We start from the raw sequence: 22,991 nt of genomic DNA on the forward strand, positions 1-22,991 counted from the left end.
AAATTGCCAACAAGCAAATGAAAAGATGTTCAATGTCAAAAACTTGTACACAAATGCTTACAGCAGTATCATTCATGATTGTCAAAAACTAGAAACAACCCAAATGTTCTTTGACAGGTGCGTTGATAAGCTGTGGTACTGCCCAGACAGTGGACGCTCTGCAATAGAAAGCAAGGTGTTATTGATGTGTGCAACAGCATGGATGAATTTAAAATGCATTAGGCTAAGTGAAAGAAGCCAGTCTCAATCTCATACATACTGTATGATCTCATATATGTGACACTTTGGAAAAGAGAAGACAGTACAGGCAGAGAACAGAAGGATAATTGTTCTGTATCCTGATTTTGGTGCATTTATTCCTCTACGTGCTTCTCTAAACTTACAGGAATGTACACCAAAAAAGTGAATGTTACTGTATGTACACTAAAAGTATTTTTAAAAATATATAAACAACACTAACTTTCCACAAGTGTGGAAGTAGAGACTATAGACTGTAAATACACAGAACTTTCCAGGTTAAAACTCCATTATGTTTAATCAAATCTTTTAAATTGGACACCATGGTTCATCTTGATTTTAAAAGATTAGGAAACTCATGTCGATAGATGTTTAATAGGCATGTGGGGACAAAAATAAAACTGTCTCCTGACTCTCTGTTGTAATCAACTTTTCTCTTGCTGGTGACAACTGTCCCAAGTGAGGTCAGAGGTTACTTTCTCCCATGGGCATTTTCTAGCAGGCCCAAAACAATGGCCAGCGGGACACAGAAACCCAGAGCTCCCAGCTCCTTTCCAGAAGGTCACTCACAAGCACTAGGGATAAGGCCACCTCAATTCAAACCTTACCACACCAATGCTTTCAAAAGAAAAAATGGCTGTTCCGAAGAAGAGAGGGTAGGTCTTCCAGCTTGCTACCAGCGGCAACCGGCTGGGGTCTGGGATTTCCTAAAGGAGAGAGAAACGCTATGAGGTAGTCACTCTTAAAGCACATTTGAGCTCCTTTAAGAGAAGGGTAATCGGAAATGAGACCTGATTTTTTTTAATTGAACGTCAAGAAGTTTAGAGAACTTCAAACAGATGTAGGCCACGATCAAAGTTGATTTCAACACTGCACAATACCAAAGAGCCAGAGGACGGTATTGTCAAAGTACTGAAGGAATAGTATCTCCTAGAGGGAAGTTTGGTTTATCAAAAACCTCCAAAAAGGCTGGGTGCGGTGGTTCACACCTATAATCCCAGCACTTTGGGAGGCTGAGGCAGGCAGATCACTAGGTCAGGAGTTCAAGACCAGCCTGGCCAACATGGTGAAACCCCGTCTCTACTAAAAATACAAAAATTAGCCGGGCATGGTGGTGGGCGCCTGTAGTCCCAGCTATTCGGCAGGCTGAGGCAGGAGAATGGTGTGAACCTGGGAGGCGGAGCTTGCAGTGAGCTGAGATTGCACCATTGCACTCTAGCCTGGGCGAAAGAGCAAAACTCCATCTCAAAAACAAAACAACAAAACAAAAAAATCCTCCAAAAGAAAACCTTCCACACCACAGATTAGCACCGAACGCGCCCACGAACACCTTTGAATGGACAGTGGTCATGGGTGCTGGAAATTCCTGTGACTGCAGTCATAGCAATAATCTGAGGAGCCCAAAGTATGAAATATGAAAGATCCATTTTCTTCTTTAATGAGCTGTAAATTGAAGGGGAGAAGACTGTGTAAAATAAATATTCTATGTATTGTGTGACCCAGAATGTGAAAATGATGACAGAGCCATTTTTCTAACTGGGCAACCTTTGGAATTGTCCAAAAATGTATTAAAGGTAGCTATCTCTTTAGGAAATTCAATTTTATAGAATTCATCAGTATCTTCTAAGGAATATAAGACTGATCTGCAGTTATTCTAAAAAGGTTGACTTATTTTTACTTAATTTCACAGACAATATAGCTTTTTTTTTCTTGTGGTTTCTTAAAAGGAAAGAACAACTGGAATTTATTAAATATGCCAAGGGGCTTCTGAGACTTAACTTTCTATGTAGTGTTGTCCATTACAAAAGAAGAATTAGGCTGGGCATGGTGGCTCATGCCTGTAATCCCAGCACTTTGGGGGGCCAAGGCGGGGAGATCACTTGAGGTCAGGAGTTCGAGACCAGCCTGGCCAACATCGTGAAACCCCATCTGTACTAAAAATACAAAAATTAGCCGGGAGTGGTGGCTCGTGCCTGTAGTCCCAGCTATTCGGGAGGCTGAGGCAGGAGAATCACTTGAACCTGGGAGGCAGAGGCTGCAATGAGCCGAGATTGTACCACTGCACTCCAGCCTGGGTGAAAGATCGAGACTCTGTCTCAAATAAATAAAATAAATAAGTAAATGAATAAAAGAAAAACTAGAAAGGATAGCAAATCAGGAAACTGAGAGAAAATCAATGTCCATAATTCAACATCAAAGACATCATAACTAACATTATAATAGATTTGCTTATAGGTTTTTTTTTTAATTAGTAACAAGACACTTATTGAAAACTTATGGTTTTTGAGACTCTCTATGTATTCCTCTGTGACTAAATATTAGATTTTTTTTCTTTTTTTTTTTTTTTGAGACGGAGTCTCGCTCTGCCGCCCAGGCTGGAGTGCAGTGGCGGGATCTTAGCTCACTGCAAGCTCCGCCTCCCGGGTTCACGCCATTCTCCTGCCTCAGCCTCCCGAGTAGCTGGGACTACAGGCGCCGCCACCTCGCCCGGCTAGCTTTTTGTATTTTTAAAGTAGAGACGGGGTTTCACCGTGTCAGCCAGGATGGTCTCGATCTCCTGACCTCGTGATCCGCCCGTCTCGGCCTCCCAAAGTGCTGGGATTACAGGCTTGAGCCACCGCGCCCGGCTAGATTTTTTTTCTCTTGCCTTCCTTAGGGGTAATACTGGGTACCTGAAATTGTACCCTATGGATAACTCAATAACTTTTAGCTGTAGTACAAGAACCTGTTTTCACCTGCCTTTTGCTGTCAGCCAACCATTACAGGAATGGTCTACAGTTCACCAACCAAGATATTTTCCTTGCAAGGACTTTTTTTTTTTTTTTTAAAAAGCCAGAATTTGACATAAAAATAGGTATTTGGAGAAAGAACATGAAGAAGGAGACAATCAGAAGAATGGGATTGCACGGAGACATCCTTGTAGAAGAAATGCTACAGGGAGGTGCATGTCCCTCAGAACACTCTTACCCACCTACAGGGTTGCCTCCAGGTATCTAAAGCTCAGTCTATCCTTGACACAAAAACCCTGCCCAGTGGAGTGGGTAGGTGTGAGGTGTGCACTCACCTGGGCAATGTACTGGGTGATGATGACCAAGCTGACCAGCATGCTGATGTTGGCCAGCATGGAGAAGATGGTCAAGATCCTGAGGTTCCGGATGAGGACCAGCAGCACCAGGAAGGGCAGGAAGGAGAGCATGTAGAGTCGCGAGTCCATGGTGGGGGTCAGCATCACCGTCTCATTGGAATGGCAGTTGTTGGTTGTGCTATTAACAGCTTCCACTACCTGAAGAAGGAATGGGAGAAGCAAAAAGGGGAGATGATGACTCTTCCAACCTCATGGTTGACTCAGTGCCTTGCCCCTAATCAAATTCCCTCACAATGAATGGGAGTGCCCCACAGTGCCAAATCTCACAGTGAGTTAGGGCGCATTTAGAACTTCTTCTGAACCCTCTGCACCATACTACCTCAGAAGAGGCTGAACAGGCTGGTCGCAGTGGCTCACGCCTGCAATCCCAGTACTTTGGGAGGCTGAGGCAGGTGGATCACTTGAGGTCAGAAGTTCGAGACCAGCCTGGCCAGTATGGTAAAACCCCATCTCTACTAAAATACAAAAATTAGCCATGTGTGGTGGCACACGCCTGTAATCTCAGCTACTTGGGAGGCTGAGGCACAAGAATCGCTTGAACCTGGGAGGCAGAGGTTGCAGTGAGCCAAGATCACGCCACCACACTTCAGCCTAGGCAACAGAGTAAGGCCCTTTATCAAAAAAAAAAAAAAAAAAAGAGGTTGTACAAATAGTTAAAAAATAAGTGTAAATACCAAATAAATAACTGGATTCACAGTGGCTATTTGTCAGCTTTTAGCAACTAGTGTCCATTTCTCCTGATACCAATTTGATTTTGGTGAGTTCTCTCTTGTCACTGAATGCAGCGTTGGAGGACTGTAAATCACAGTCATGTGGCAGAGCTAGGGGATTGATTAGCCTTTGGCTCAAGCTGGGGCATTCAGACCCTCTTCCAGGAGTCTGAATGTAAACCTAAAGCATAGGGACCTAAGGACGGACTAGAAAAGGGTAAAGATGAATTCCGATAGTGGATTCCTGAGGAGGCTGCTCATTAGTTCTACCATCTACATCCTCCTCGCTACCCTGGCTCCTGTTCTTCCCTCAGACCTGCTTTTTAATTTAGTGGAAAGTAATATCCTTCCATGGAACTTATTTTCTGCTTAAATTCCCTCAGAATCGTTTTTTTTTTTTTGGCGTATAACCCAAAAGCTCCATCATTTACTGTTTCCTAATTAACACATACACTTACTGATTCCTAATTGGTACAATACTGGCATTTTAAATAAAAAACTCTTTCTTGTGTGGACTGGACCATTCGTTGCAGAACATTTAGTAGCCCTGGACCCCACCCAATGAATGCCATGAGCATCCCCAATTACTGTGATAAACAAGAAGCCATCCCCCACTCCCCCACACAATATAAACACCCCCTTGTAAAGTCAGGGGTAGGTGGATGCTACCACCCTCCATTTAAAGTCAGCATGACCTAACTGATACCGTCTTATTGGACAAGCAATACAAATCACTGCAGAACAATTAGGAACTAGAGTTTAGCAGGAGGAAAATGTAAATGCATTGATAATCTCAGTACCAAGATGCTAACATCTTGGAAGATACTCATCTATATATTTTCTACACAATATCACAAATTACATATATTATACACATTCTTTTTATTTTACAAGACTTCAATCATAGCATTCACTTTTTTTTTGAAATGTCCCTTGCACTTAACAATACACCGTGGATACATAAATGAATCATTTAGGTATTGATTTTTTCTGATTCCTCACTACAATCAGAAAAATAACTGGAACATTAGCTAGGTACTCAAGGCCCTCCATAAATGGTCCCTATCAAACCTTCACAGTTTCTTCCTCTCCCATGACCTACTCTTCCTCCTGTAACCAATTGTTTTGCTTCTCCTGGGCAATCTCATAAGTTCTGCCTCCTGGTTTTCACTGATTCCTTCTCCCACCTTGGCTGCCACCACTTTTTTTCTCCAACCTGTCAGTACGCAGCTCAGATGCACCACCCCCCTGGAGGACGCTTTCCCTGCTCCAGTGATCTCTGCAATGTAGTTTGCACCCTGACCTCATGTTGTTGTTGTTAGTGGCATCCTGGCCTGGCACCAAAATATCATATTGATATTTAACTTATGAGGTTTTAGAACACACTCAACTTGGCCTGTAAACTCCTTGATACAGTGTTTGCCTTGATAATAAATGCAGATGATAAATAAATGCAGATAATAGTAATTGCAGATGGTGAGTATAGGTCTGTACATGTCAGATTGCTTTCTAAAGAGCAATCTGGCAATGTTTTAAGAGCCTTCAAAACAATCAAACTCTTTGACTCGGTAATTTTACTTTAAGAAACATTAAGGAAATAAAGAAGTGCACAAAGACCTTTGTGCCAGCCTACAGATTATAGTAGAGAAACAAAGGGAAATAAGGGAAATGTCCAGCAACACAAGATTGATTAGGTTATGATCAATCTGTGTGATGGAATATTATGAAACTATTAAAAATTACATGACAAAATGTAAGGATATTGCAAAATGCTGACCAGTTAAGGTTACGTTAAATTATAACCATGAATAATTGGATTAAGAGTAATTTTATTTTATTTTGTTTTCTGTACAGAAGAAATACAGCATAGGTTTAAGAACTTGAGCACTGTTGTCAGAAGGCCTGGGTTTTTAACTCTGGCTCTGCTACCTTACATTGTAGAGTTTATAATCTCAGTCTTCTCATCGGCAAAATGGGAATAACCACAGTACCTGCTCTAATAAGGTCATGGAGATAATTAAATGAAGGAAACCATGTAAAATGCTCAGCACTGTACCTGACATAATAGAAGCTAACTCTGAAAGCTTACTATATTTTTCTTTTAGCTAGTTTACATTTTTGAATTTCTGGTATTACTGCTATAAGCAGATAAAGAGCTCTAAAGAATAGTTTTCTTTTTAAACTTACTGATTAAGGATGGCCTCTGCTATTACCCATATTATTTGCTCAAATTGGTGTAAGATAACTTGTAGGTTAAATCAGAAACAATTCCTAGGGAAAACAACTATTAAGCCATAGATTAAGTACCAAGGCTAGATGTGGTGGCTCACAACTATAATCCCAGCACTTTGGGAGATGGTGGGCGGATCACTTGAGCCCTGGGGTTTGAGGCCAGCCTGAGCAACATTGCAAGGCCTCGGCTTTACAAACAATAATAAAAAAATTAGCCAGACATGGTAGCACACACTCGTGGTCCCATCATCTACTTGGGTGGCTGAGGTAGGAGAATCACTTGAGCCTGGGAGTTTGAGGCTGCAGTGAGCTGTGATATCACCACTGCCCTCCAGCCTGGGTGACAGAGCAATATCCTATCTCAAAAAAAAAAAAAAAAAAAAAAAAAAAAAAAAAAAAGAAAGAAAGAAAGAAAGAAAAATGACCCAAAGAAGATTAGGAATCATCAAAAGAAGACCCATATCGATTTTAGAAGCATTAAGTATAATTAAGCTTCAAGGCAGGAAGATTGACAAAATCCAAGGGTCTTTCCAGTTCAGCAGAGATCAACTTTGAGGACAGGTCTAAGATACTGGACAAACGGTATTGTGGCAAAAGTAACCACACAGAAATCTGCAGATATGTGAACTAGGGGAGGCAAGTTTGACAACACCTAGTTTAACTTCCTTTGTTGTATTGATGAGGACCCAAAGAGAAGAAGCAGTTTGTTAAACAATTAGCAGTGGTGTGTCCTTGTCCATCTTTTCCCCTCCCGTTTTCTCTAGAAGCCTCTACCTGTTTTAAATTATCAGCCAAAAACACAATGTACACACAGCAGAAGCCAAGTTGGGTGACAATAAGGAAGAAGCTCACGATATGCCTAGAAGGGAGAAGAGAGGGAAAAAGAAAACTTGTTATAAAATAAGTCAACTTGTCAGTTCCATTTCTTGCCATTCTGCCCTCTGTCCCCAGGGATTGGTGGCCCTGCACCAGCACACTTGGTCCTTCCACCACAATCAATAATGGGGCAAAGAAGTGAGGTAACAACAGTTCTTTTTTTTTTTTTTTTTGAGACGGAGTTTTGCTTTGTTGCCCAGGTTGGAGTGCAATGGCGTGATCTCGGCTCACCGCAACCTCCACCTTCCAGGTTCAAGCAATTCTCCTGCCTCAGCCTCCCTAGTAGCTGGGATTACAGGCATGTGCCACCACACCTGGGTAATTTTGTATTTTTAGTAGAGACGGGGTTTCTCCATGTTGGTCAGGCTGGTCTCGAACTCCCGACTTCAGGTGATCCGCCCACCTTGGCCTCCCAAAGTGCTGGGATTACAAGCATGAGCCACCATGCCTGGCCAACAATAGTTCTTTTTAAAAGATGATTTTTAACCACCCTCACACTCTCAGCTCAGCAAGTGGTAAAATTCTTCTGGTCATGAGCCTCCCCCCATACCTGGCTTGGTGGCATTCCTCATCATTGATACTAATTAATGTAGGGCAGCAGGCACAATGTTTTTATTAGCTACCATTCACATTTGAAATTTGTTCTGCCGTGTGCCAGAACTATGTTGGGCACTGAGAATACACAGACAAATAACATACAGTCCCTTCCTCTTGTGGTTTATAGACTAACGGGTTAGGCGGACAAAAATTCTTATGACATATCATTAAGGGCCATGGTGAAAAAGGCATTTTATCAAATTATGGGCAGACAGAAAGCCTTGTTAGCCTTGTTAGAAAACCCAATACCTAAGAGACAGCCCCTCGGGAAAGGGAAGAAAGAGAGTTGGGGGGAGGAAGAGAGAGGGAGGAAGAAGAAGGAGAAGGAGAGAAAGAAGAGGAGGAGATGGAGGAGGAAGAAGAGGAGGAGGAGGAAGAGGAAGAGGAAGAAGAAGAAGAAGGAGGAGGAGGAGGAGGAGAAGGGGGAGGAGGAGAAGTGGGAGGAGGAGAAGGGGGAGGTGGAGAGGAGGAGAGGAGGCGGAGGAAAGGATGAGGAGAGGATAAATAGAGGAGGAGGAGAGGAGGACAGGAGGAGGAGGAGAGGAAGAGAAGAGGAGGAGAGGAGGAGGACGAGGAGAGGAAGAGAGGAGGAGGAGAGGAGGAGAGGAGGAGGAGAGGAGGAGGAGGGGAGGAGCAGGAGAGAAGAGAGGAGGAGGAGAAGGGGAGGAGGAGGGGAGGAGGAGAGGAGGAGGAGGGGAGGAGCAGGAGAGAAGAGAGGAGGAGGAGAAGGGGAGGAGGAGGGGAGGAGGAGGGGAGGAGGGGAGGAGGAGAGGGGGAGGAGGAGAGGAGGAGGGGGAGGAAGAAGAACTAAGAAAGAAGAGGAAGAGGAAGAAGAAGAGGAAGAAGAAGGAGAAGGAGAAGGAGAAAGAGAAGGAGAAGAAGAGGACAAGAAGGGGGAGGAGGAGGACGAGAACAATTTTAGGAGAAGGGGAAGAAATGACACATTCAGAATCTGAATCTTTGAGCTTGAGGTTCCTATAGGAGACATTCAGGACAACTAGATATTAGGGTCTGGAACTGTTGAGTTGTAGTAGTGGATAAAGCCTTGCAAAGGCAGAGCAGTGTTAGAAAGTGTGCAGAATGAGGAGAGTAGAAGGCAGTGTTCAACCCTGGAGAACATCAACATTTAATAGAAACAAAAAAGCCTACAACAAATGCAAAGGAGTGGCTAGAAAGGTAGGAAAACTAGGGGGAAAGAGGTTTAATAGTAGCCAAGTGGGGAGAGAATGTTGAAAGAAGAGAATGGTCAATTATACCCATTACTGCTAAAAGGTTCTCTAGGGCAAGGAAGATGCAACAAGAAGGTCTTTTAGGACATTGCTTGAAAGACCTTCAGCAGAATTATAAGGACAGCAAAGCCAGGTGGCCTGTGAAAGAGGTGTGGATGGGATGTAAGGCAGTAAAGTCAGAGGGTGGTCCAGTGTTGATGGTGCCCATTTGCTCATTACTGTAGACCCATTGTCTAAAGCACTTTATGACACATTGTAGGTACTGACACACAGTAGACATTTGTTGAATAACATATATTGAATGTAAGATAGGATGGTGGCTACGATGGTAAGGTCCAGGAAGTTTTATTTACTTGGTTTATTATTATTATTATTATTATTACATCTTAAATTCTGGGGTACATGTGCAGAACGTGCACTTTTGTTACATAGCTATACGTGTGCCATGGTGGTTTGCTGGAGACACAGGAACACATTAAATGCTGAGAGGAAGAGCCCATGCTAAAGGAATTCCAGTTATAGGAGAGGCAGTAATTCATGAAAGAAGATCCCTAAATGGAGCAGGGAAATCTTCTTTATATGCCCAACAACAAGTAGAAGGCTTTGAGGGTCTGTGACAGGCAAGTCTCCTCCTGGGTCACACAATTGGGAAAATTCTGGTCATTATCCAGTAGTCTTCCTTGTCTGTCCCACAGACTGAATTTGTGGATTACTCTTGTGAGTATGGGCTTTGAGCAAAGGGTGGTGCCAGGCCCATGATACCATACAGACTACCTGCCACAGGCAGGGGCACACCGCGAGTACTGCAGCAGTTTAGGGAAGCACAGTTCAAAAGAGACTTTGACAGTCTAGATGGTGCTCAACAAGAGGAGACAAGCAGGTGGGGACAGGTCTGAAACAAGAACAAAGGAGTAGATTTAGTCCCAAGTACCAAAGGACAAAGGGTGTTGACCTGTTCTCTGTCACCCCTGAGAGCTAAAAGGTGGGATTTTTCAGGGAGGAAGACTTTGTTCAGCTCAACAAATGGTTCTTAAAGTCTTGGTATTTTCCTCTCTTTTCTTCTCCCTATATAACCTCTCCCTAAGAGACCTCTCTGTCCCTGGCTTCATGGCTGATGACTTCAATTCTGGATTGGTGCATGAAGATAGGCTTAAACCCATACATTCCTACTAGACATCTCCACTTGAATGTTTCTCAGGCACCCCAAACTCAACTTGTCCAAAATAGAAGTCATCAGAAATGTGAGTCAACTTTGACTCTTCCTTGTCTGCCAATCCCAGGATCCAGTTCATGATCAAGTCAACTTTTCTTCATCCCACTGCCACCAGCTTGGTCCAGGCCACCACTGTGACCTGGCTGGACACTTGTCAATGGCCCCCTCATGGATCTGCCTAAATCTGCTCTTGCTCCCTTACAATCTATTCTCCTCACAGAAGCCAGACAGATCTTTAAACAATACAAATATGATGATACCCCTGATTAAAACCCTCCAATGGCTTCCTGGTTGCTTTTAAGAAAAGAACAAATAGAGTCTTTGTTTCAGAGGGTCTAAAATGTACCACTTGATTGGGCGCCTGGCTCCTTCTTCAGTTCCACCTCCCTGACTCTCTGCCCTCAAGCTACGTGGTCTTGTTGTACCTTGAATCTGTCACCTATACCTTCTTGCTTCAGGGGCCTTCACACCCTCTCTTCCTTCTTCCAGCCCCACCCTCCAGGCCCCTGTCCACCTTCCTTGAGGTGATTCCTCATTCTTCTGGACTCCTTCCTGCAGAACTCATCTTACCTGTTCCACCCTAGAAAGCCCTCCTCTCCCCCAAGCCAACACACATCTCTTAACCTGCCTGGTGGCAACCAGTCCTTCTTTCCTTCATCGTACATATCCAGGAGGTTATTAAATAACTCTATTCTAGGCTGTTTAATATCTGCCTTTCTCACTAGACTATGGGTTCGATGAGGGCAAAGCCTTGGTTTTCTTGGTCCCCATGGCATTTTCAGGGCCATAGGAGTAACTGGATAAATGTGGTTTAATAAAAGAGTAAATAATATTAAAGCTGCATAGCAAAGGAATGAGCACCCTGTCACTGGAGATATACAAGAAGTGGGGGTGGATCAGGGATGTTGCCAATGAATCCCTTCTGTGGACAACATCTAACACAGAAGTGCCAAACAAACCACCTTTCCAGGGAAGAAGTCATCCCTGATAGCAGCATTTTCTCCTCCTGCGTCCTACCCCACTGCAGGCACAGCAAGAACAGGTTACCTTCCCCAGTGAGCGTGGTTCTGGAGCCAGGCGCTGGGGCTGGCTTTTAGTCCATGCATCACCGTGTCTCCATAGTCCATAAAGGGCTTGTTAAGCCTGCAGAAGAGAGTGCATAGACAATTTCCAAGAGATAGTTTAGCCTAAAATCACATGGTCAAAAGTCAGGAGACACAGAACAAGGAAAGACACAGCTAAAGAGCAGAAAGAACACAGGCGCAGAGACCTCAGGCTTTGACACTCAGCAGTAATTCCTCGGTGGCTTGTTTTCCTTACCTGTTAAATGAGGCGGGGACTACACAGCAAGAATCTAATGCACACCTTGCATGGGGATGGTAGTTTTCATATCCATGATCCCATTGACTCCTCATGACCATTCTCTGCACAGTTTGTGCCCAGTTTCCAGAGGAGCCAACCAGATAAGCACAATGGCCTGACTGAGATCTCCTAAGGAGCCATGCAGAAGAGCCTCACCTGAGCTCCCTGCTCCTGAATGCTCTTCTCTCTTTCTTGGCCTTATTGGAGAAAACTAAGAAGTAAACTTCTATTATGCATAGGATGTTTCTGGGCTGTCCCTGAGAACCATGTACCAAAGGAATTGACACAAGGAGGCTGTTTTCCTCACCTCTTACAGAAGCGCTGGGCACACCTGACCAGGATGTGCATACAGTGGCAGGCGATTAAGCCCATCACCAGCAGACTGAGTGGGCCCATCTGGAGGAAGGGGAGGCAAGGGGTGAGGGAGGAGAGAAGAGAATGCATTTATGAAGAATACTGCAAGCTGGGATTGGTAGCGTAGATATCATGCAGGACTCAACTCTCTAGCAAACTGGGTTTAAAGCCCTTTTGTAGCAGCAACAGCTATTCTTTCAAATATGACCTCAACTAATATTCCAATAAAGCACATAAAGCAATTACAATGGGGTATACTGATGGGAGTAGGGGGACACAGAATCCTGACCATGTGTGCACTTTGTGGCCCCTGAAACATCCCCAAGGAGACCTCGTCCTCTATAGAGCATACTTGGAAAACTGGGCATAGTCCAATCCTTGCATTCTGCAGGGGAGGAAACTAAGGCCCGCAGAGCAGGCAAATGACTTACCAAGAGTGCTAAAGTCTGTGGCAGAGCCAGAACTCAAACCCAGGCTAGATGTCTAGACCCTAACCCCGCACCAAGCTGCCTCCCAGAAAGACTGCTCACCACAGGTTGCTAAACCGCTAGAGCCTCTCCCGTTACTTCCCTTCCGCAACTGACCATAAAGCCCCCACATATGGCGCCTCTCTTACCAGGATGCCCGCATTCTTCACAGCGAGGGATAGTCCCAGGATCCCTGTGCCCATGTTGCCTTTCACCAGGTGAATCAAGGCCTGGATCACTCTAAAGGAGAAGAAGGAGATGTGAAGTATGGGTGTGTGGAGGTGAGAAGATCCAGCAGTCATTCCCTCGCAGCATGCCAGCACCTGATAGGCGGGCTCCTAGCCATCTCTCAGTCCGTGTGTCCTTGCCTGGCACATCTGGGTCTCCTGTAAGGTTACCAACCATCCCAGTTTGCCCAGAACTGTCCTGGTTTTAGCAGCTAACACTCAACATATGCTGCAACACTTGCTCTATGAGACACTGTGCTAGGTGCTTTGAATGAGTATTATCTCATTTAATCTTCTTGCCCAGGCTCTGACAAAGATACGATTATCATCTTGCAGGTGAAGAAACGGAGGCACAGAGATTTGTTAATGACTTATCCACGATATATTGGGGAGCCAAGATTTAATGCAGGCCTGCTTCAGAGTCCCTGTTCTTCACCCCTACTTCTGCTGAGCTGCCTCCCAGAGATAAACTCAGACAGCGTAAGTAAAGAAACAACCCCATTTCATAACTGAGGAAATGGAGTCTCAGAGCGGAGCAGAAACTAGCTCAATGTCATAAAACTAGTAGTAGAGACAGGCTTGAACTCAGAGAAAAGGGGAAAGGGCAGGCAGAAGAAGAAATCATTACGACTTCTGAATAAACAGGTCAAATGACTGGGTCCCCAGGTGGGATCTGGCGGGACATAATCATTCAGGGATTGAGCTCCAGAGGGGTTTCTTTTCTCAGCCCAGGGTATCAGGGCTGGAGAATGCACGCCTCCCCTCCCCCAGACAAAAACTCAGACCCTTCCTTTAAGACAGATATGAAGGTTTGCCCAGAGGACAATGTCTAAACCATCAGGAGAAAAAAACGTTTCAGGGAGGTACCCTCTCTATTAGTGGAATTACAAAACAACCTATTTCTACACATTTTTGTACCTGGACCAGGTTAAGTCAAGGTGAGCATGGGACTTACATGCGCAACTTTAGAAACTTTGGAAATTCCCCATGAGAGCCTTCTGGTTAGGAGACTTATTCTTTGTAAAACCACAGAGGTGCTTTGGAAGGAGCCCGATCTCTGGGATTTGACAAACCAGAGATTAAACCTCAAGGCCACGACTTAACTAGCTGTGTCATCTTGGGCAACGTGTTCAACTTTGTTGACCCTCTGTAAATGTCAGGAGTGATGCTATTTTTAAAAGATGCTATTTTAAAAGAATCTATGGGCAGAGGCTCAGGAAGCTTCATATTGAAGCTCTAAACCCTCTAGCTTCCTGAGTCTCTGTACATAGATTAATCAAGGGTTAAAGAGAACAATCGAGGGAGAAAGGGGGTGGAGAGTTCCTGCATGCCTTTCTCCCTGTGGGTGTCCACATCGCTGACTGAGCACTACACCCTACTCGCCAGGCCAGCAATGGGCTTGTTTTGCAACTAGGAAAGGGTCAGCGGGTTACTTGGGAAATTTCTAACTAAGGGACTTAGGGAAATCAGAATTTAACTATGGGCCACTCAATCAACTTGAAAATATAGCACGGTAAGTCATGCAAAGCACCAAACTGGGAGTTGGGAGACGTGGGTTCCAACTCTAACTCCTTTCTTCGGTCACCTTGGACTGTCCTTATTCACAGCAGCCAGCGCTTACAGACACTGAGTCTGGGGGATTTATGCTCAAATCTTCCAGGAGGAGAGAACTATCATTGACAGAGGAGAAACTGGGCACAGAGAAGTTCCAGCATTTGCTCTAGCTGGTAAGCAGCTAAGTGGGAATTCGAGCCCGGGTGAGCCAACCCCATCGTTGCCACGCTTACCCAGCCCGTATTTGGCTTCTCCCCAAGCCACAAGTCTCCCTTTAGTTCTCACTTGCTTTATTCCTTTGATCCTTAAGTTGCTGAAATTGCCACCAAACCTTGTATCAGTTCAGGACACAAGAGATAGGTGGTTCCCTCAAGGCCTCTGACTGAGAAATGCCTCTACTTAGCAGTGGCTGGCCCCAACTTATAGACAGCTCACTCTAAGGGTCACTAATACTTAGCAACTCGCAGGACTAGCCCTGGGGCAACAGCACCGGGAGCAGGGCCAGTCATTGTGTCCATCCCTAAATTGTCCTGCTGGATGGTTGTGGGGAGGGGCTTTGCTTGCCCCTTACAGTCCCTCCCTGCAGTGCACCCCCAAAAAACACATCCTTCGATTTTGTTTCCATGCACTCTCCTTTAGTTCACACTGCCACCTGTTTTGCATATCAAAAAACTGGGGCTTAGAGAAGGAGCAGTCACTACTTGAACTCAGGCCTTCTGATTCTCTGTCCAGTGCTCTTTCTACTATGCTAGTGGCGCGAAAACTTTCTTCTTAAAGCAGCAGAACCTCTTCACTACCACACCCCACACCTTTTTTTCCTAAGTAAACTAGCAAGTGTGCTTGGGTGGTGGGGTCAGGTGTGGGGAAGCGAGCTGCAGCCCTGTAACTCAGCTTCCCTCTTTTTTTGTGTTTTGAAAGTCTAGTGAAAAACCCCCACTCCCCTCCCCCGGAAAGTGGAAAAAACTAGAACCTTCCACAAAGTGTGTTTTTGAGTGTCATCTGTGCTTCTCAGTTGGAGTAGAGGCCAGCCTTACCGCAGGAAGGAGGCAGGGAGGAGGCAACACTTAGTGGTCAGTGAGGCCACTGTGATTTTAAGCTCAGGACTCACCTTCTCCTCCAAGAAGTTAGGGATTCTACCTCTATCCCCAACATTAACATCGCTGGCCAGGAACAAAAATATGGCTTTAGGGCCAGCACTGAATTCTAGCCTCTATCCTAACAATGACTCAGTGTATGGTCCAGGGTAACTGAGCCTCAGTTTTCCCACCTGTACCTGTTGGGGGCTGGATCACTATGTCCCTAAGGGCTTTTCTGACAGCCTTTACTTCTGTCCCTTTAATCTCTCAGCTTGACTCAGCCCATGACTGCACCTTTTGCAACCTTGGTCTTTCATCTGTACAGTGGGTTGAGGGTCAGACACACCCACCTCAGGGTTTTTGCCAGTGCAAGCTTCAGGCTAGAAAGCGGAAATAGGGATGGCAGAAAACAGCACTCACGTTATGCCCTTGGTCTTCTTCAAGCCTGGTGACTCTGAAGGACTTTCATCCAAGAATGTAGAGTCCTTGTTCTCCAACTTCTTGGCACTTTCAGGAGGCGACATAAGGTCCAGTTTGACAGCAACGGCTCCCTCGGTACTTTTTGTCACAGACATGACTGCTGAAGAAATGAGGAGCTCAGGGTGACTAAGAGGTCTGCTCTAGAAGGAGAGAAGCAGGAAGGTGTCTAGTATAGATGTACACCCTAGCACAGTGATGTGTGCCCGGCCTGGCTCTGGCCAAGCTGGAATGAGGCCCCGCCTACCTCCCTGGAGGGCACCTCTTCCTGCCTGGAGAAGCCAGTGGAAGAGGACTGCTGGGAGGAGGAGGAGAGGAAGGAGGGATTTGGAAAAGGCATCACCCATTCTTATTGGTATTACGTAATAATCATCATAATGATAACTATTATACTGATAATTTTAATAACGAATATCTATTAAGACCTTTACTAAGGAATAAGTAATCCTCTAAGTGTTTTATCTACAATTTCTCATTTAACCCTATCAATTAAATAAGGAGAAAACTGAGGTTTCTTGAAGTAAAGGAAACTGCCCGAGGTCAGCCAGCCAGAAAGTGACAGAGTTGGAACCTAGCCCAATTTGTCAAGGTTTTCAACCAGTAACCTATTTCTGCCTGCAAGAAAATACCTACAAATCCCTCTCCTTGTATTCATCTCAGGGTAGAGGTTTCCCTATCTCACTGGCTCCACAATCTGCTGTAAGACATGCCTTCTGGGAGCACCCCATTCCTAAATTGGAACAAAAAAGGGACAGTCACTCACTTATCTCTAATTAATTCTTAGCTTTTGTGAGGCTCCATGGAGTGAGTAAAGGGTGTTCTTTTGGAAACGAGGAACAGGCTGAGATTGTATGACTCCCGGCCACATTTTGCTGGGAAAGACACTGGCGCCAGGAGGTGGTGAGATTTGTCCAAGGTCACACATGACATCCAGGATAGAACTCTGCAGCTAAAGACGGCCTTGGGCGTTTCTCTAGTATCCCACTCTCTGTCATTATCTCTGCTTCAGTGCAGATGAATGGGCCAAAATTTCCTCCTCCCTCAAAATTACAACTTTTGACTCAAGCCATACCACTCTCTCCTCCATCATCTCATCCCCAAAACTAACATCTCTTAAGGGCTTATTACATGCCATGAGCTTTGCTTAGCTAATGTCACCGCTAACTGGTAGCATCCAAGACAGATTTGTCAGGCCCCTCCCTTACATGGGGCTCTTTCCAAGGTCCTGTATGCAATTTTGAATGGACAATTTTGTATTGCTTTTTTCTTAAAGAGGTCTTCCTTACCACTACTTTCCCCTTCTCCATGGGATAAGCTTCAAGCTCCACAAAGCCTGACTACTTCTCTGTGTAGCTTTGTTAGTTTGTTTTTACAGATGTGGAAATTGAGGCTCAGAGAGGTAAAGAATAACTTGCTGGAGGTCACAGCTGGAATTTGGTAAATCTGAACTCCCCGCTAGCCAGGTTTTTTTTTCGTTGTTGTTGTTGTTGTTGTTTGTTTGTTTTGTTTTGTTTTTGTTTGTTTTTTGTCTGAAGCCTGCAGCTTTGACCACAGCACTGTCTCCTTTGTTTTAATGCTGGCCCCACCCTGCAAGTTTCTTGTCCTGAATCAACTGAAACACTTGCTGTGATTTGAGAAGCGCTATTCCCTTGTCTGGCACCGTTACATGGCAGTATGGCTGGTCTTTAAAGTAGCAGGCTGCATCCTGTGACCTGCTCATTTACAGCCTGAGATTCCACTATTTAAATTTGTAATCTCAGATTTAAGGTTGCAGGTGCAGCTCTGTGTTCCTGCTCGAGCAAGGTCAGTAAATAAGATTGTTGAGGAGCTTGCTATGTTTCGATCTAGGCTTCTTCTCCAGGTGGTGAGAAGAACTCTGAGTTATCTTCAGGCCTTTTGGAAAGGGGTGGCTCACCTTGATTATATTGCACCCAATCTTCCACTTTCGTTGTGTCTTTTTCATACTCCCCATTCACCAACAGCCGTTTTACACCAAGATAATAATATTCTGGAGTGGCTTTTTTTTGGCTAATAAAGCCATTAAGAAAATTCACCCATATATTGATAAATTGGCTGAATTAATTATTAAAGGACGACATCGAGCTCGTCAGTTGCTTGGTGCTGACCCAATACAAATTATTACCCGATTATCTAATCAATACATTGAATCTCTGTTGGAAATTCATAAGGGTTGACAAGTGGCTTGCGCTGAGTATACTGGTTCTTTTTCTCAGCATTATCCTAGTAATAAATTATTTGCTTTTCTGCAACAATATTCTTTACTGCCATATAATCCTATCTCTTACACTCCAGTTAAAAGTCCCACCTTTTTTACTGTTGCTTCAAGCAATGGAAAGGCTGGATACTGGACTTCAGACAATTCAAAAATTTCTCACTATCCATTTAAATCAGTACAACGAGGGGAACTTTTTGCCAATCTTTTTTTTTTTTTTTTTTTTTGGAGACAGAGTCTCGCTCTGTCGCCCAGGCTGGAGTGCAGTGGCCGGATCTCAGCTCACTGCAAGCTCTGCCTCCCGGGTCTACGCCATTCTCCTGCCTCAGCCTCCTGAGTAGCTGGGACTACAGGTGCCCGCCACCTTGCCCGGCTAGTTTTTTGTATTTTTTAGTAGAGACGGGGTTTCACTGTGTTAGCCAGGATGGTCTCGATCTCCTGACCTCATGATCCGCCCATCTCGGCCTCCCAAAGTGCTGGGATTACAGGCTTGAGCCACCGCGCCCGGCCTTTGCCAATCTTATGGTTCTACAAGACTGGCCTCAAACCCCTTGTAATATAGGTAGTGATTCTTTACTTATTGGCAGTGTCCAACGGGCTCAGGATGAGCACCAACTACATCATACTTATAGTTTAGGATTACAATGGCGATTTTCTATAACACGCCATCAAGCCCGAGCTATTGTCAGAGCCTGCCCACCTTGTGCTCCTGTTATTGCACCTTTTTTAACTCCAGGTATTAATCCTCAAGGCATTCAACAAAATCACATTTGGCAAATGGATGTAACTATGTTCCTTCCTTTGGTCGTTTAAAATATGTTCATCATACTATTGATATGTGATCACATTTCCAGTGGGCTACACCATTACCCTCTGAAAAGGCTGACTCTGTTATTACTCATTTACTTACTTGCTTTGCAGTTATGGGAGTCCCTGCTGAATTAAAAACTGATAATGTCCGTGCTTATTGCTCTCGCAAATTGGCTGCCTTCCTCTCTTTATACCATATTCATCATTCCACTGGTATTCCATTTAACAGTCAAGGTCAAGCAATTATTGAAAGAGCCAATGCTACCCTAAAATTACAACTTTTAAAACTAAAAGGGGGAGATGGGCGAGATTCCCCAAAACATCAAATTCTGAAAGCCCTTTTTACTTTAAATTTTCTCAACCATTGGCGCCAATCACAGCAGTCTGCAGCGGTGAAACATTTTCAACAGCCTTTAGAAAAGCCGCAAAACAGTAATCTGTGGGTGTATTATCCTTCATTACAAGGGAAATATTTAAAAGGAAAAGTTTTACAATGGGGCCGAGGCTATGCTCTTGTCCGTACAGGTGCCAGAGACGAGTGGTTTCCATCTCGACGGTTGAAACAGTGCCATGGCGAAGAGGAGCCGATCCAAAGAGTTCCTGAAGGAATTCCAGGAGCTAAATCTGAGCGCTCAGAGAACATTCACCTTCAGAACTCGATGTGCGGAGCCCCCGACATGGGGACAACTGAAACAGTTAAGAAGCTGAAGGGGTTGTTCAACAAGCTGGGCAGCCCAAAACCCCACTGACTTTATTCCTGGCTATGCTGGCCGTAGTAAATTGTCAGGTAACAGCTGGAGAATTTACATACTGGGCTTATATTCCTTTTCCACCCTTATATCAAGGTGTGGCCTGGGGAGACAGAGAAGTCCCAGTATTTACTAATGATACTGCTTGGATGCTATCGCCTTTTTAAAACCAGGATCCTGAATTAAACACTGGCACAGTAAATAGTTCATATCAATTTGGGGTTTAAGGGTTACCTATATGTCTTGGGGGTAGTCCACATTGTCTGCATCTTTCTCATGAGGCTTGGGCTGTTTGCTATAACCATAGTCATATCTCTGCCTTTACTATGATTATTGTGGCTCAAAGTTTTAAGTATAATCATACTGCAGTACTTAATGAAACTCTGCCAAGTACATTATCTTTATGCCCTATCCCTGATGTGTCCGGAGGTGTTTCCCAACTAGAGTGGACTAGATGTAGAACTAGTGGGCCACGATTGTTGTTAGAAGTAAAAGGGAAGAGTTGTAAATACCTTGTTACAGATTGGAGTGTACATGGAGATTTTCAGACTAAATTCAGCCATGTCAGCCTGCATTGGCATAAAGGTAATCACAGCATTTCTGCAGATGACAATGAAACTATTATTTGGCATGATGGTGGTCTATCAACCCCTATGCCACATTTGGCTAATACCTCACAAATACAAGGTCATATTTGGAAGTTGCTAGCTGCTGGTAAACCAATGTTCACTTTCATGGGAAACATGTCCTTAAATCTTACTAATATTGCTAACCCTTTCCATATATCCTTGCATCGAAATAGTTCTAGATATGTTATTGCATGTGTAAGAAAGCCTTACTTGTTGTTGACAGGAATTTTTAAATGGGATAATAATACAGGGGTAGTTAACTGTACAAACAATTGTACGTTCTTAAGTTGTATAAATACTACTTGGTGGAATAATAATTGGAATGAGTCTCATTCCGATTTATATATACTAAGAGCCAGAAAAGAAACCTGGCTACCTGTAAACTTAACACGTACTTGGAGTGAATCTGCTGGGGTTACTCAAATTTACAAGGTTATGCAAGATCTTGTCCACCACAGTCGGAGGATGGTTGGAATCATCGTGACCGCGGTGATAGGACTTGTAGCAATTGCTTCCACCGCCGCTGTTGCTGGATTAGCTCTACACCAGAGTATACAAAATGCAGAATTTGTGCAACAATGGCATGAACAATCACATTTGTTGTGGCAGCAGCAATGAGACTTAGATGCTCATTTGACTGAACGAGTGGATAATCTGGAGCAAGTAGTTTCTTGGTTGGGAGATCAGCTAACAGTGTTGAATACCCAAGCTTTGTTGAAATGTGATTGGAACACTACCCAATTTTGTATTACTCCTGTTCCTTTTAACAGCACTGTACATAACTGGACTGAGATAAAGAGACTTTTAATTGGTCATAATAATCTTTCCCTAGAAATACAAGAATTAACACAGAACATTTCTGAAACATTTCGCAATCAGTTACCATTGCTGACTGGTGCAGATTTGATGACTGGTATTGCACAAAGTTTGACGTCTTTGAACCCTATGAGTCCTGTAAAAACTTTGCTGACTTCTGTTTCTAGTAATGTATTGATTGTTGTTCTTGCCTTTGTCATTTTCACAGTCTGCTGGAGATGGTGCCAAAGGGCAAACACCGAATCCCAGCGAGCCCAACATGTAATGATGGTTTTAAAAGAAATTCAAACTTGTAAATAAGGAAGGGGAAATGTAGAGGACTATGTGCTCACAAACAGGGTGTTCCTGATAAGTCCTGCTCTCGCAAACAACGCAGGGTGTTCCCCATAAGTCCTGCTCTTACAAACGAAGCAGGGCATTCCCCATAAGTCCTGCTCTTGCAAACGAAGCAGGGCGTTCCTTCCCTGTTTACAGGGAGGACAAAGGAGCCAGGTGCTAACAGCAGACCCTGGGGGCTTGTTTATGTGTAAACATCTTGAAAATCCAGAAAGTCAGGGAAAGGTCAGAAAAACAACAATGTGTCTTGTGACTTGGCAGCATTCCACAAACAACTGTATAAAATAAAGCAGAGTGTGCCATTTGAGGCGGCCGCCATGTTTGTCTTGTGTTGTCTTGTGTGTTCATTCCTTTGTTTAGGAAACACGTGGACCCCAACACTCAGCCTCCCAAGTAGCCGGGACTACAGGTGCATGACACCATGCCTAATTTTTGTGTTTTTGTAGTGATGGGGTTTTGCAGGCTGGTCTTGAATTCCTGAGCCTGCCTCGGCCTCCCAAAGTGCTGGGATTACAGGACAATGTTTTTAATGCTAACAGTGTTGCTCCCTTTCTGATGGCCACCACGCTGTGCTTTGGTGTTTCTCAACTGTAAAATACTAATGAGGGTGTCTTTAGGTAGGTGTGACATGAGAAAATAAACAAGTACAGTGCCTGAGTCACAGTCAGTGCCCAGACAGGAGAGCCATTTTTATTATATCATTTTATTGCTGGAGGGAACTTGAAAGGTCATTTTGTTGACTCATACTGTCTCACCAATTGGGGAACTGAGGCCCAGATAGGAGAAGGAACACAGTGAGTGAATAGGGATTCAGTGGTGAGATAGGGACTTTAACCCAGCCTAGATCTTTTGATTTCCAAGCTCTGTTACAGTGAGCCGAGATCATGCCACTGCACTCCAGCCTGGGCAAAAAGAGTGAAACTCTGTCTTAAAAAAAAAAAAAGAAAAGCTATTCCTCAGAACCCCTCAGTGGCCTAATCACATATTCATGTGTGTAGGTATAGACTCTGACACATTTCTAAGTTTCTGAACTTGTTGCAGAGAGTGAATTGGGGATGAGGAGTGGTAAGTGGCATCAGCAAGTGGCTTCTTCTGGTGAACGGGAATGGGGTCTCTCACTTGTCGCAGGTGTTAACTCTGCTCTTATGACCCAACTGAGTTTCATTTATCTGCTTTTTTTTTTCAGCAAAAGCTAATAATGATAATGACAGTTATCATCATGATCATCATACCATAATGAGAGTTGACATTTATTAAGCATTTTATGTTAAACAATATTCACAGCAATCTTTCATCCTCACCACCTCCATTCTCATCCAATCCAGCATCATCCCTCGCTTGGAAAACTGGCTTCCTAACTAGTTTCCTGGCCTCTCCACTTCCCTGTTTAAAACCTATTTCCTCACAATAGCAAATGATGATGCAACTCCCCTTACTGAAACCTCCTCCCACTCCAAATTGACCTGAGAACATATCAGGATTCTTCACCACAACCCACACGGTTCTGCAGGATCCAGCTGCTATCCGTCTTTCAACTCACCTTGTTCATGTTTCTCCCTAAAACAGTATGCTCCAGTCACATGGACCTTTTTTCCTGCAATAGACTTTATCCTTTCCCTCCTTGGATACTGCATTTGCTGCTCTCTGTGCCTGCACTTTTTA

At 44.2% G+C, this 22,991-nt stretch overlaps 1 protein-coding gene across 1 annotated transcript in view; it reads right to left on the bottom strand.

The window, feature by feature from the left end:
* SLC36A2 (solute carrier family 36 member 2) overlaps nt 1-16,053 on the bottom strand; it is a 31,947-nt gene extending 15,894 nt beyond the window's left edge. The window contains exons 1-7 of the mRNA XM_015141255.3: nt 15,700-16,053; nt 12,572-12,662; nt 11,909-11,997; nt 11,287-11,382; nt 7,099-7,183; nt 3,302-3,520; nt 846-944 (exon numbers count right to left, since the gene is read on the bottom strand). Coding sequence (XP_014996741.2) covers nt 846-944; nt 3,302-3,520; nt 7,099-7,183; nt 11,287-11,382; nt 11,909-11,997; nt 12,572-12,662; nt 15,700-15,854 — 834 coding nt within the window. The 5' untranslated portion in view covers nt 15,855-16,053. The remainder of the gene's footprint in view (nt 1-845; nt 945-3,301; nt 3,521-7,098; nt 7,184-11,286; nt 11,383-11,908; nt 11,998-12,571; nt 12,663-15,699) is intronic.
* Between the last annotated feature and the right edge of the window lie 6,938 nt (nt 16,054-22,991).

This window comes from Macaca mulatta, chromosome 6 (genome assembly GCF_049350105.2).
Source record: "Macaca mulatta isolate MMU2019108-1 chromosome 6, T2T-MMU8v2.0, whole genome shotgun sequence".
In the NCBI taxonomy this organism is placed as follows: domain Eukaryota; kingdom Metazoa; phylum Chordata; class Mammalia; order Primates; family Cercopithecidae; genus Macaca; species Macaca mulatta.